General features: G+C 37.4%; 2 protein-coding genes across 2 annotated transcripts; one reads left to right on the top strand and one right to left on the bottom strand.

The window, feature by feature from the left end:
• The first annotated feature begins 7249 nt into the window (after positions 1-7249).
• LOC125204774 (UPF0481 protein At3g47200-like) lies at positions 7250-8939 on the top strand. The gene has a single exon (XM_048103503.1). The coding sequence runs from the start codon at positions 7270-7272 to the stop codon at positions 8614-8616; it is 1347 nt and encodes a 448-aa protein (XP_047959460.1). The 5' UTR covers positions 7250-7269; the 3' UTR covers positions 8617-8939.
• Positions 8940-14623: 5684 nt separating this feature from the next.
• On the bottom strand, positions 14624-15358 carry LOC125207642 (rapid alkalinization factor-like). Its single transcript, XM_048107067.1, has one exon. It carries the CDS (start codon positions 15196-15198, stop codon positions 14857-14859), a length of 342 nt encoding a protein of 113 aa, XP_047963024.1. The 5' UTR covers positions 15199-15358; the 3' UTR covers positions 14624-14856.

Consider the following 15358-nt stretch of genomic DNA (forward strand, 5'->3'; position numbering starts at 1 on the left):
AATTGAGTGTCAAGATAGCCTTATCTTCATTAGAAATCTTGTCATCCAGAGATCCAAGATCATCAATAATCTTGTTGAACTCCTCCAGCTGCTCTATGATGGATCTGTCATTAGCAAAACTATAGGAGTAGAGCCTCTTCTTCAGGTAAAGTCTATTTGCTAGAGACTTAGCCAAATAGACTTCATCCAATTTCTCCAGAATCTCCATTGTTGTCTTGGCTTCTTGCACATCTCTCAGAACTTTGTCTCCCAAGCACAAGATGACTGCACTGTGGACCTTGAGCTACATCTCATCAAGCTTGGCCTGGGATTTCTCATCAAGTGCCGGAGCTTTCCCTTTCTCATTCGGAGTAGCAAGAACTGCTGCCAAACCTTACTAGATCAAAACTGTCTTCATCTTCATCTTCCACAGACCATAATCATTTTTTCCTGTGAATTTATCTGCATCTAGCCTTGCTACCATCTCTGAAACCGTCTAAAACTTCTGCAAACCAGCTTCAATTTCCCACCAGACGGTGCCACTTGTTATCTTAGCACACAAGGCTTACACACTCTTTGCTATTCTCTATGTAATTCACACAGAACACATACACCGTGCGCACACAGAGAACACACACTAATCTTGAAGAAGAAAGAGTAGTTTCTTGGAGAAAAGGAATTCTCTTTATTGATTGACTCACTAACTAACTAGATACAAGCAAATGAGCTATATATGTAGCTCATAGAATTTGGTAACCGCTCCTAACATAATTGGAGCCAAGAATCAAGACTAGAGCAATGACAGCTCATTTCCTAACTGACTAACTAACTCTAACGGCTAGTTTTTGATAGCACCTTCCTTTCTTGTTTAGCCTTTAATTCTTTATGTTTAAGAGATGAATGTGGACTCACTTCTTACATTATTCATGCTTGTAACTTTCGCAAGGGAGAAAATCAAATGCAAAACGAGCTTATGCGTATTGCAGACTATAAATTGTTGCCATGCAACTAATAATATGAAGGAAATAAGATATTATTAGAATAATATTAATTAAAAAATAATATCATATCTAAATTCAATCAGGAATAAATGAAATCATACATTATCATAAAGGCAAGAATATAATGCGTACCCAAAAAATAGAAAAAATGAAAACTTATCTTATGGAATATACTCCATCCGTCCACAAAAAATAGAGCACAATTACCATTTTTGGCCGTCCATAGAAAATAGAGCACATTCATTTATGGAAAGTTTTCAACAAATAATAACCCTACACATCATTCCACTAACACTACTTCTCACTTACTTTTTCTCCTTCTCTCTTACTTTTTTCCCTTCTCTCTTACTTTACCAATTCTACATTAAAACTCGTGTCATATACAAGTTGCTCTATTTTTTATGGACGGAGGGAGTAAATAATGTTGTATTACTACTATTAGGGATGAAAAAAAGAAAAATTTCTTACCTTATGTGTCACGACCGCCCTTCTAGGGTATAATAAATGCGGCGATCGCGACCTAGGCGGACTTAAATGCAACAAAGAACATAGGCTAGAGTTTCAATAAAGGGTTTGACCAAAGTATTTAATGAACAATTAAAACAATAAAAGCAACGGCTTAGCAATGAAATCCAATGAAGAATAGATATCACAATTTATGCTCAAAACGACAGGGGCTTAATGTAATCCAAAATGTATCATGTCTCAATATTCTAAACAAAATGAAATAGTTTCGAACTCAATCAAATGATAAGAAGTTTCATGTTTCAGCGGAAGCATCCAAGAGAAGGGTGAAGCCATGTATGAAGACACAACTACACTCGGAGTTTCAAAATGACCATATTATTTAATTAACTTGCTCAACACCGCCAACCGCTCGTTGCCGCTCAACCTGCACATAGGGTTAACACATGCAGAGCTGAGTGCTATAAACATACTCAGTGGACTTATGCCGAAAACAGTTTTATCAAAAATATTAGTTATCATGCCAGTTCTAGGTGTCCATCGGGGTTTTATCTTTAGAAATGCCCGAGGCACCAAAATATTTCATTTATTCAAAATCACGGTTGCGCAACCATTTTTCTCATCGACGTTTACCATATCCGCAATCTACATGACAAGAAATGCGGCCGCATTCCAGGTCACTAGACCGACCGACCCGTACGCCTGCACACGGTCTAACATTAGTGTACACTAACCAAGTAGAGTTTGCAGCTCTACAAGGATCCGAATTCGATTTAATCAATAGTGGCATAGCCACAAGGGATAGGCACGACAAAACAAATCATGACATGATAACACAGATTTCATTCTCATCAATAAAGATTTAGGACGTTGTCCTTATTTAAAAAAAAAAGCCCACCTCAACGGCTTAGATCTCGAGTACGCTCTTCCCTTTGCTATCACGCTGAGAGCGCGAGTTATCACCTTAAAGTATGTGTATCACAAATTAGTCTCAATCATTGATTCAAAATCATGCATGTCCCCAACGTTTCTCTTTTTCCCATCGATTCATTTTATATTATCATTCAAAATCAAGACATGCTCATCATATCAATTTTATTCGCACTACAACTCCAGATCTATCATCAAATCATGTCACGCATGAGTGTTCTTCAACACATATCACACGCACACACACAAACACACACGCACGCATACCGATGCACACACACACACGCACATCACTTCCTATTCATCAATTGTTTTCCCTTTTCACTCGATCTATATGCATGAGGGTTCAAGAACACCGATTAATCGGTCAGATGAGAAAAGATAGATCAAAATACCTCTTCTTGATAAAAACGATCGGTAGAAACAAAGTAAAATCTTGATTCTTCAATAATTCTCGAGGCTTCAACTTGTATTCTTCTCAAAAGATGAAGAACTCTTGGAGAATAATAGAAGAAAAATTGAGAGAGATTGGGAGAGTGGGAGGCGTGAATTTGGGAGAGAGAGGGGGCGTCTATTTTGATTCTAGGTTTAGGGTTTCACTCTTATTTATAGAGTGCAAAATATAACATCTTTTAATTAAATAAATTAAAGATTTGAGAAGATTTGGAGGAGTGTAGTTGGTGTGATCTGTGGGGAGAAATAAGGAGGAATTTCGAAATCTAGGCTATTTAATTAGCCTATGATTTAATTTGGTATTTTACGGAGTAGAATAAAATATCACAGAGCAGAATAAAAATAATAATTCTCCCAAATAAAATATGGGATAGGCGATTTTTAGCTCCTCCCACAAGGAATTTAATTAAATTCCTAATTAAAATAGGATATGGCAAGATCTCTTTAGATATGGTAAGATATGCTAGAATATTTATATTTATTCATGGAAGAGAATAAATAAGGGATCAAATAATATAATAAAATAATTCCTTCTCCCATAAATAGGAGATTTTCGAAATCTCCATGGTGTAAGGCATAGGGGTCGATTTTCTCATGGAGAAAATAAGAAATAATTGGACTTTGGATTTAATTTGGATAATTATCCCAAGCAAATAATTAAATCCAAGAAAAATAAGATTCCTCTCCAATAAATCACGGTGGTCGAAAATTCCAAATAAAATGTGTATGATATTTATGAAAATTTTATTTAATCTCACTCATCCCTTAGGAATAATTCGCCACAATATATTTCACCCCGCATCAAAATATTCACACAATCACGTCACAAATTTCAACCATTTTCACTTTCTCCTTATATTCTCAACACATTGAGCTTTCAATGGCTACGTCATATACTCCACATCTTTGACTATTCAACAGCCACGTCATGTACTCAACATATTTGACTATTCACATAAATCTCAACTCCAAGTCGCAATTAGGTCACAAAGAAATCATGCAATTAATTCACTCATCATTTAATCCACATACTTCATAGCATTGAAAGTATTTAATGCAAAAATTTTATGACTCGAAAATTAGGGTTCGAAAAGTGGGGCGTTACATCCTACCACTCTTAAAAAAAATTTCGTCCCGAAATTTAGTACCTTCATGGAAAGAGTTCCGGGTACAGTTCCATCATCTTGTCCTCAAGCTCCCACGTGGCTTCCTCGTACCCGTGGTTTCTCCACAACACTTTTACGCTAGCAATAGATTTATTTCTCAAATTCTGAACCTTCCGGTCCAAGATCATTTGGGGTCTCTCTTCGTAGCTCAAGTCGAAATTCAGCGCGACTTCTTCGTAGTGAATCACGTGCTTTGGATCGAACACATATTTTCGCAACTGCGATGCGTGAAAGACGTTATGCACATTTCCGAGACTTGGCGGTAGCGCTAATCGGTATGCAACGGGTCCTACTCCTTCTAGAATTTCATAAGGCCCGATAAATTGCGGTTTCAACTTTCCTTTAACATCAAAGCGTGATATCCCTTTCGACGGGAACACTTTGTGAAAAACTTTATCGCCGGTTTGAAAATGCAGGTCGGTTCGTCGGACATCCGCGTACGGCTTTTGTCTGTCTTGCGCTTCCTTGATCCTTTCACGAATTTGTCAAACAATTCTAACCCTCTCTTCAACTGCATCAGGTCCAAGTACTCTTCGCTCACCAACTTCGTCCCAATAGATCAGAGATCTACACTTTCTTCCGTACAGAGCTTCGTACGTCGCCATGTTTATCGTTGCTTGGAAACTGTTGTTGTAGGCGAATTCAATCAGCGGTAGTACGAATTCCCAACTTCCACCGCGGTCGAGCACCACGGCACTCAACATATCCTTGAGGGTTTGGATCATCTTCTCGGATTGCCCATCGGACTGCGGGTGAAACGCCGTGCTAAAATTTAATCGTGTTCCAAGCTCGCCCTGCAGACTAATCCAAAATCTTGAAGTGAATTTCGGGTCACGATCGGACGTAATCGTCACTGGAACTCCATGCAATCGCACGATCTCCTTTATGTAAATCTGGGCCAGCTTGCTCGATCCGTAGGTTATGGTGATCGGTATGAAGTGCGCACATTTGGTGAGTCGGTCTATAATCACCCAAATGGCGGTGTTCCCTTTTAGGGTCTTTGCAAGGCCGTCACAAAATCCATGGCGATGTGCTCCCATTTCCACTCTGGTATTTCCAGCAGTTGTAGTTTTCCGTACGGTCGTTGATGTAAGGCCTTCACCTGTTGGCAGGCTAAGCAGCGCTCCACGAATGCCGCTATATCTCTCTTCATGCCATTCCACCAAAAGGACTTCTTCAAGTCTTGGTACATCTTCGTACTTCCCGGGTGAGTAGTGTATGGAGCCTCATGAGCTTCACTCATGATCTCGTTCTTGAGTTCCTCGTCGTTTGGCACGCACAGTCTTCCTTCAAAGACGAGGGCATTGTCGGACTCCTCACTAAAACTCCCAGATTTGCCAGTTCTCACTTCCATTCGAATTTCTTCAAGTTTCGCATCCATCCGTTGTGCTGCAACGATTCTCGTTTTCAGATATGGTTCAACCACTAAGGTGGCAATTCGTCCTTCCGCCGTTTCAGGTGCCCTTACCACTTCTAATCGCAATTTACTAAACTCTTGTATTAAACTTTCCTCTTTTGTCAGAAAAGTAGCTAGATGCGAATGGTCCCGCCGGCTCAAAGCATCTGCCACTACATTTACTTTGTCGGGGTGGTAGTTGATGCCACAATCGTAGTCCTTCACTAGTTCGAGCCATCGTAGTTGTCGCATGTTCAAATCCTTCTGCTCGAAGAAATCTTTGATTATTCAACAGCCACGTCATGTACTCAACATATTTGACTATTCACATAAATCTCAACTCCAAGTCGCAATTAGGTCACAAAGAAATCATGCAATTAATTCACTCATCACTTAGTCCACATATTTTATAGCATTGAAAGTATTTAATGCAAAAATTTTATGACACGAAAATTAGGGTTCGAAAAGTGGGGTGTTACATTATGAGTACTATAAAAAATGACTTTATTAGGGACGGAAAGAAACTGGTTTTTGTAAGAATGCTTTTAAACATTTAGTTGATTATTTTGATGTATTTTTATGACACATGGTGGTTTTGGGTAATCTGATTTTGAAATAAAGATATAAATAGATGTATGTTATTAATATTGTTTGAAAAGTGGAAATTAGTCTTCTCAAGACTGTTTTAGATCTAAAAATATGTAGTACTTGTATTATACATGAAAAGACTTTGTAATAAGTAAATAAAATTTAAAACACTTCAGATACAAATACATGCACTTAAAAAGTGCCATATATGGACAGCCCATTTTAATCTTCTAAGCTTCTTCTTAAGTGGGGTATTAGGTGATAGAAAAATAAGTGACGAATTAAATATATGGTTATTTAATGGTTTGGATAAAAACTTTCAGTTTAGGTAATGGTTTAATAAAAATAAGTAAAAAAACATGTCCTCTTTATACTAGAAATAGCCTACGCATACTGCCATAGACGGTAGACCAATAATGGAACTGAAATAAATAAATAAATTGAAGGTTAAAAGTATTAAGTAGTAAAATCATAAATATAAGAGGTAGTTTAATCATAACATCCATGTAAGAAGGATTAGGAATGGCAAGAGTATATAGTAGGTTGAAAGGTGATTTCTAACTAAAAAAAGTATCCAAATTCCAAATTCTATCATAATTCATACATGACACTTTATTGTTTCTTTATAACATTAAAAAACATGAAACATTAGTGATAAATCATTACAAACAAAAAAGTACATAACTTACGAGACTTGGAACATATATAATTATATATAGTACTTACTCCGTCCCATAATAAATATCACACTTAGATTATAATACGAAATTTTAGGAATTAGTATTATTTTATGCCTTAAGTGAAGCGAAAAAATATATTTATATTAATCTTATGAAGAACTTTAGAAAAATGTGACATTTGTTATCTGACAAACTAAAAGGAAAGAATAATATTCATTATGGGACGTGAGAGTATATTGTTAGATATGTTACTGAAAAATGTCTAATCTAGTACTACGGTATAAGATTAATGTTATGAAATTTTGTATTATTATACCATAGATTAGCATTATCTATTGAACCTGCCTGCCCCAGTTGCTATTGGTTTACTGTATACATTATCAACAATAGAGAATGTCAAAAGCGATACCAACTCAATATTTAATTCTCATATGATTAATTATATTACAATATAATCATAAATAAGCCAATTATTGGCAGATTTATATTGTCATAATTGGTCTGCAAATTTAATAAATAAATATAAAAGGCATTCAACTGCTCCAACATCGCATGCCATCTTAGCTCACGTCTTTTTACAATAATAAAAAGAATACTGAAAATCCAAAGTGATGCTGCATTTGTTTGCAATGGAAAAGATCATCACTATTGCCGAAAACAACAAATTTGAGAAAGTAGATGTAGCAATAACTGTAAACGTACCTCCCTACGGCGTCGAGCGCCGCCGGATACACCGAGTACCGCCGCAGCTACGGCGGAGGAACGAGAGTCGTCGAGAGTACGACCCCACGATCGTCTCGCTGGGGCCTTACCACCACGGCCAGCCGGAGCTCTGCGCCGCGGAGGAGGTCAAACACAGGTTTCTCGACCGCCTCGCTTCCGGCAGCGACGCCAACAAGGCCTCCCTCCACCGCATGATTCTCGCCCAAATCGGCGACCTCAGAGCCTACTACGCCGACGAAGACTGCGTCAACAGATTCAGCGACGGAGAACTCGCCACGATGATGCTCCTCGACGCCTGCCTGATGGTGGCGCTCATGGAAGGCCTCGCCGGCGACAGCGACGTCTTCCTCATCTGGCACCAGTGCCTCGGCATCGCCACGCTGCAATTCGCCTTTCCCGATCTAATGCTGCTCGAGAATCAACTCCCCTTCCCCGCCCTAAAATTGATCCTCGATCTACGCCGCGGAAAGGAAGGCGCCGGATTGATCAACAGCTTCTTAAATTGGTTCCTCGCCGGAGATTTCAATCCCGACGGTGGAAAAAAGGAGTTGGAATTGGATGAGGAGGAGGAAGAACTACCTCTCCACCTTCTAGAAGCCTGCCACAGAATGCTGGTGGGATCCAAATCCCCAAAGCAGAAAAACATGTCTGGTTTGAAATTCACGAATCCAGAGCGCGACATCACGATCAGATCCGTGATGGATCTGAAATCAAAGGGGATCGAGGTGACGCCGAGCTCGTCGTGCTCGATCCGAGACATCAAGTTCATACCGGGGGCGTTCCAGAAGGCGGAGCTGCAGCTGCCGCGGCGGGTGGTGTGGTCGCACGCGCTGAGCACGCTGTCGAACGTGATCGCGTACGAGATGTCGCCCGGGACGGTGTCCGCGTTCGAGGTGCTGTCGTATGCCAACTTCATGAAGGCGCTGACGGAGAGCGCGGAGGACGCGAAGGAGCTGCAGGAGCAGGGGATCTTCGTGAACCGGTTTCAGAATCAGCAGCAGCTGGTGGATGAGCTGAGAGGCGTGGACACGTTTGGGATGGACAACTCGGATATATTCAAAGATGTGAAGGTGGAGATCGAGGAGCACTGCAAGAGCAAGGCCAAGACGTGGATGGTCGATCTTATCCATACATGGTTTGCTAGCCCGTGGACTGTCATCGCCTTGTTCGCCGCCATCATTCTGCTCTGCCTCACCCTTGTCCAGACCTATTTCACGATTAATCCTCTAACCTGAAATCAATTCATATCCCAACTAACTTGATCAAATTTTCATATTCATATTCATCATCATCATTATTAAAATCCTATTAGTAATTATAGTTCTACCGTGCAACTGCTACATGCAAAATTGATCATTTAAGTTTAAGGATCACTGATGAAGAATGGAGAGAAACGTTTTGCTGGATTGGCCCTTCCGTCGACATTGCTCATGTTCCCTTGCCACATATTCTAATGGATATAATTAATCTTTCGTGGGAGAAATATTTGTAGTATAATTTATTCACTAAAAGCTAGCGATATAATTTGTTCCAGTTTATGTATGGCGTTTTTTTTTCAGTGTTTCTGATTGCACAATATGCATACACACATTGCTGACTCGCTTTTATTTTAGGAACGAGCTATACCTAAAAGTGCATGAGCCTAGTATAGTAAAATAGAAGGTAAAGAGTATCGTATTCACAAGATTATAGTACCAAGTCCTAAATACTGTGACTTAATCTCGATCACTACTATCTAGACAACCAAATGTGGATGGGCTTCACGCCGAAAAGAAAAAAAAAAGAAATAAAAACAAAAGAATGAAAACACTATCAAATTGAAGTAGAATCCTATGAATTAAATGACTATGACTCTATGCTAATTTGTGATCAATCAGTCTACGAGTTATGCTGACTAGAGTCTCAAGAATTATTAAGTTATCACTAAGGTAAAATCATGCCTTCTCCCGAAGTACGATTCGTAAGTTGCAAGCTAATGTAAGCATACAACTCCTAAAAGCACGTTCGATTTATATCTTCACTCATAACCTCAATCTTCTCCCGAATTATTTTGACTAAGGTGTTGTCCACTCCTAAGCCGCACAATTGTTATTCAACTATCGTCTATTATTAAAATGTAAGATTCATTCATAAGGATAGCTAATCCAATGAATGTAAAGGACGGGAATGACAAAATAACTACATGAGTCAAGCATAACATTGATTCATCAATTAACCTACTTGATTCTTATGCCTTCATGTATCTCAAGCATTGTTAGGTCGGTCACTTTATTAGATTAATCCCCTTCCCCTAGGTGAGAAATTCGTAGATTAGATGATATTGAAGTCTTCTTCAAATACCTAACATTTAACTCCCTAAAAATCTTAAAGACCAACACCTCACACAAAATCTCAATTCACCCGAGTTCTATTGATTTAGATGTTGACATTCCCTATTCCGAATAAAGCTATTCATCTCCTTAATATTATAGCTAAATCAAAATTCATTCAGAAGATTGTCAATCAAACGAATGTTAAAGCACAAGTTTAAAACAACAGCATGAGCTAGGCAATCAAATACTTCATCCGTCCCTGAAAATTTCTTTTTCGTCAGTCCCTAAAAATTTGTCACCTTTCAATTTTACCATTTTTGATAGTGGACCCCACATTCCACTAACTCATTCCTCACTCACATTTTATTTTAAAACTAATACTCCATATAAAAGTAGGACCCACATGCCACTAACTTTTTCAACCCACTTTCTATTACATTTTTTAAAACTCATGTCAGATCAAATGGTGCCAAATTTTAAGGAAAGGAGGGAACAGTATTATGTAGACATAGAAATCAAAGTATCAAAACCATAGAATTCCAATAAACTTAGTCCATCATGTTCCAATCAAAAGTAACAAAACACTTGGAAGAAAACATGGAAAAGACTAAGTAGAAAACACTTGGGATGAATCCAGTCCTCCTCCTGCTTCTTCTTCCCCTTCTTGGGTGATTTTCGGTGGTTTGGGGGCTTAAAAGTTGTGTTTGAGGTGTGGAGAAAAATTTCAATGGTCAATACATACCAAGTAGTAGTGTGACATGCTATGTCCCACCAATAAATCTTGGACAGATGGATTTGTAGAGATCCCACTAAATACATTCATTTCTATAATATAAGTAGATATTATTATGAAATTTAAAAATTATCCAAAAATTTAGGAGTTCCTATATTTATAACTTATGTTGGAGTATAATGTACTCCACTTACGTCTTTAATAAGAAGATGAGTTTAATAATATAAATATACGAAATATTATATATTACTTCCTCCGCTCACAATAATTGTCACACTTTATTAGGTCCTACATTTCACTAACTTTTCTAATTAACTTTTCTTCACATTTCTTAAAACTCGAGCTCATAATAAGAGTGATAATTATTATGGGACATGGGAGAGTATAAGAATGAAACTTGTCAATATTAATTCTTTTTCTAACACCCTATCTGAAGTTGAGTAATGGAATTGTCGAAGTTGTACTCGTACTAGCTTAATGCTTCTGCAAATCTAATCGGAATCTGATTTGTCAAAGGTTAGACCATTATCGGGTCAACTTAATGATCCAACCCAATAAAACATAACTTGAACCTAACCTATTAAGAAAAAATTCTCAACATGAACACGAATCCGATCTGCTACCTTTAAAGATAAACACAACCCGTACTCGAAACAAACTTGTTAACGACATCATGTAATACGGGTTGACACACACAAAAATGACATAAACCCAATTTACATGATTTAAACCCGATAAACACAATCTAGAGAAAAAAAAAATCAAGTATAATTAAAAATAATTAAAAAATAATAGTGAAATATTTTTTAGTATGTTATCTGATCTCAATCCGAAATTATCGAGTTCCTAACCGGTCAACCCAATAAAGACAGATCTAATAAAATTTGATCCAAATTGAACTTCTTGATGTCGACATATTATCAAAGAATTCTGCTTATGATCCAAATCGAACTTCTTGATATCGACATATTATCAAAAGAATTCTGCTTATGCTACTTGATAATGACCACCATACTGAATTACTGATCTACAGCTTTTGCTCATTGAATCTATTAGAAATGCGTCACTCACCCCTTAAAAGGCCTTATAAGGGGGAGGGTTATCCACACTTATATAGAAGAGATAGGATAATGACCACCATACTGAATTACTGATCTACAGCTTTTGCTCATTGAATCTATTAGAAATGGGCCACTCACCCCTTAAAAGACCTTATAAGGGGGAGGGTTATCCATACTTATATAGATGAGTTAGGATCATCACCAAGTCGATGTGGGACAAGATATTAGAATTTTAACACGCGCCCTCACGTGTGGGCCGAAATGACAGATCAGACTTCCTATCACGTGGGTAGGCAAGAGAAGAGATAAAGAGAAAAAATCCATCATCGACTTGGGTCTGCTCTGATACCATATTAGAAATGGGCCACTCACCCCTTAAAAGGCCTCATAAGGGGGAGGGTTATCCACACTTATATAGAGAAGCTAGGATCATCACCAAGCCGATAATTTTAACACGCCCCCTCACGTGTGGGCCGGAATGACACATCGGACTTCCATCACGTGGGTAGGCAAGAGAAGAGATAAAGAGATAAACCATCATCGACTTGGGCCCAGCTCTGATACCATATTAGAAATGGACCACTCACCCCTTAAAAGGCCTTATAAGGGGGAGGGTTATCCACACTTATATAGAAGAGATAGGATCATCACCAAGACGATGTGGGACAAGATATTAGAATTTTAACAGAATCTATATGTATAGTCAATTAGTCAAATGATTTCTTTGATATTCAGCATGGTAGTTTTCTTATGAAAACGTACAAGGAGTCTATTTTAAATTTAATTATGTGATTTTCAGTCTGAGTATCGAGAATCAATTAGATGTTATTAATGAGACACCGTAACAATTAATGAGTGGGGAACCAATAGATATGACGATCTTGTTTGATGGGCATTTATTCAAATGTGTAATATCCATGCTACCTATAGACAACCAAACCCCCACCACTCAATAGTGACGGGCCTTTGGATTGAGTATAGTCTCCAAAAATGCACCGTAATTCATTTGATTGGATTCACTTATTTTGATTTATATTATATAAATTGTGAATTTGGTTGTAATTTTATAAACTAAAAATCTCATTGATAAATTAACTTTGAAAGATGTGGATATTAACATTTATAGTGTTAGAACATTGTATAACCTACCGTTACGGTATGAACGAAAGAGCCACTTCATAGGCAAAAAGGGATGAAAGTATCAAACCATACACGCATTACATATAACTACTACAATACAATAATTTCATGAAATTATACTTATGAATCCCCATCCAATCCCATCTTTATGTCTGCCTTTAATTTTCATATTTTTATTCCTGTTGAAGCTGTACAACTTTCCCTTTTTGCAAAAGACACGACAGACAAAGACTCCAAAATCACTTAGAAAAAATATGCTAACCGAAAGCTATTTATTGGCGAGTGGCTACACACCTTTATTTTAGTCCCAAGAAAAATCGTTGACAATAGTTGAAAATTTTGTAAGACGTTAGATTTTCAAATAGGAAAGTCCATCTCCAAGGGTACATTACAAATTAAAATGGAATAGATGATTAGCTCTAATAGTGTTTCAAAATTAATCTTATTTTTGATTTTTTAGAAAAAAAGTAATACTAATTATTTTTAGGTTTGCACTAAATTCAAATTCAAAATTTTTTCAAATTTTATGAGTAAAAAATATAATATAGATGATATTTTTTTAAGTTTGAATTTAGTATAAATGATTGGAGTAAAATCATATTTGATGTGATATTTACACTAAAATAAATGAGTTTGAGTTTAGTGTAAATAGTTGAAAATGCTATAAGTAATTATAATTCATAAGGTGAACTAGCATAACAGAATTAACACCTTAGAATTTAATGCGATATAGAGAATCAATTAAATAAATATGTTATTTAAAGTTTGGCTTACAAGGGCATTAGCAATAAGGGTCCTTCTCCGGAGCCCATATCAGAGCTTATCTCCATTTTTTTCTGTTACGTCAGCAGACCCATCCCAGAGCCTATCTCCCTGCAATAGAGAGCCCATTGCAGAGCCTATCTCTTAGTCTATCTCATTTCATTTCAAAAACTAAAAAACGCATAAAATTACATAATAAATTCATTCTTCGATGTATTACAATATTGGAAAACATAATACAATATCTGGACAATGATGGGGTTGCTCGCCGACGTCGGAATTGGAATCCGAATCCGAATTGTGGGTGAAATTAAACATTTCTAGTGAGAAAAATTGTGAAGTAACGGATGTGGGTGTGTGAAATGAAGAGGATTGAGGTATTTATATAGGAGAAGAAAATTAAAAAATTAATTAAAAAAAAAGGAAAATCGGCTCTGCCATCGGCGGAACGGCGAAGGCGAAGGGGAAGGGAGATCGGCTCCCTCCCCACTATGGTGACCGGTGGAAGGTGATTGGGGGGCCAATCCATCGGCTCTGGGAATCGGCCCCCATTGCTAATGCCCTAACTAATTTAATTTAAAAAAGATGAATTCAATTAAAGAAAAAAATGTAGTAGAAAGTGAGTGAGTAAAGGCCAGTGGAAGGTGAACCATACTTTTGTATATTAGTTTTGTAGTGAAATTAAGTTAATGAAATATGTAATTCATTATCAAAAATAGTTAAAAATAAATGAGATATTTATTGGTGGATGGATAAAAATGGCAAAATGGAAATAGTTTGTAATTTAATTAGTACTACTACCTAACTGTTTAGCTGAATTTTTTAGTGGAACCTCGCTGTATTATTTTCACGATGTAATAATATTGAATTCATTTTTTTTTTTTATCATTTTCGCAGTACTATAATAAATAAGAAATCATTTAAATCATAAATTTTAATTGATTTCTGATTCATCCCATAACTTATAAAATAAATTAATTAAATCAAAATTTATGCATATTTCTCAATTGTCCCATACAAATAAAATTTTGATGAAATATGTCAGTTCAATCGTGATATTTGGTTAACTTTGGATAAATTTACATTGTTTCGTAATGCTAATAAATAAATACAGTTTAAAAGGCAAATTGACACGGTATTCATGTTCATAAAGGCGACAGACGGGAAATCAGCGTTTGAAACTTTGAATCTTATCTTCATCCCACCATTAACAACAAATTTTTAAAAAATCCAATGACAAACACTGAAATTATATTTGAATTACATTCTGGATAAAATTTCCAACAATTTTCCAATCACATGTATGCAATGAGTACAAATATGTGAAACAAATTGTTCATCGCTCACTATTGATAACTGTAGGGAACAAAGCATCAATCCACAAACAGCAATTTCAGCCTTAGCTAATTCCTCGTATAATAATCTCAAACTAAAATTATATAAAAAATAGTAAATGGAATGGAATGTTCAGCTCCGGCAGCGAGTGATGGCGCTGCAGCCGCGCTGGTAGGGGTTGGCCTGCGCGCCGGGGCGGCAATTGTAGTAGGAGGCGCCGCGGCGCGAGCAGGGGGCGTTGTTCCGCTTTAGCGCCTCGTAGCTGATGTAGCGGCTCGTGGCTAGGATGCGCCTGCTGGACTCCGAATCGAGATCGAACTCGTCGTCTCCGCCGGCCAGGCACTCAGCGATGGTCCCCCTGCAGCCGGATCTCACCGCCGGCATCATCCATCCCACGGCACCTGCCGATGCTTCAAGGATTAGAATTGATGCGATCAAGCAGAGTGGTAGTAGCAATTTGTAAGCGACTGCCATTTCCAAGCTATATGCTATTGCTTTATGGGTTGGGAGAGGACAAATAGAGAATAGCACAGACAGAATTGAACATATAGTTGAATTTTTATTATCAAAACAGAGTAGGGCAAAAATAATTGAGGAGAAGCTCCTTTCTCTGTATCTTAGTATTCCATTTATA

This window comes from Salvia hispanica, chromosome 2 (assembly GCF_023119035.1).
Source record: "Salvia hispanica cultivar TCC Black 2014 chromosome 2, UniMelb_Shisp_WGS_1.0, whole genome shotgun sequence".
In the NCBI taxonomy this organism is placed as follows: domain Eukaryota; kingdom Viridiplantae; phylum Streptophyta; class Magnoliopsida; order Lamiales; family Lamiaceae; genus Salvia; species Salvia hispanica.

Bases quoted from the DNA above. Each gene is read 5' to 3' on its own strand.
- LOC125207642 (XM_048107067.1), bottom strand. From the start codon at position 15,198: ATGGCAGTCGCTTACAAATTGCTACTACCACTCTGCTTGATCGCATCA.
- LOC125204774 (XM_048103503.1), top strand. From the start codon at position 7,270: ATGCTGCATTTGTTTGCAATGGAAAAGATCATCACTATTGCCGAAAAC.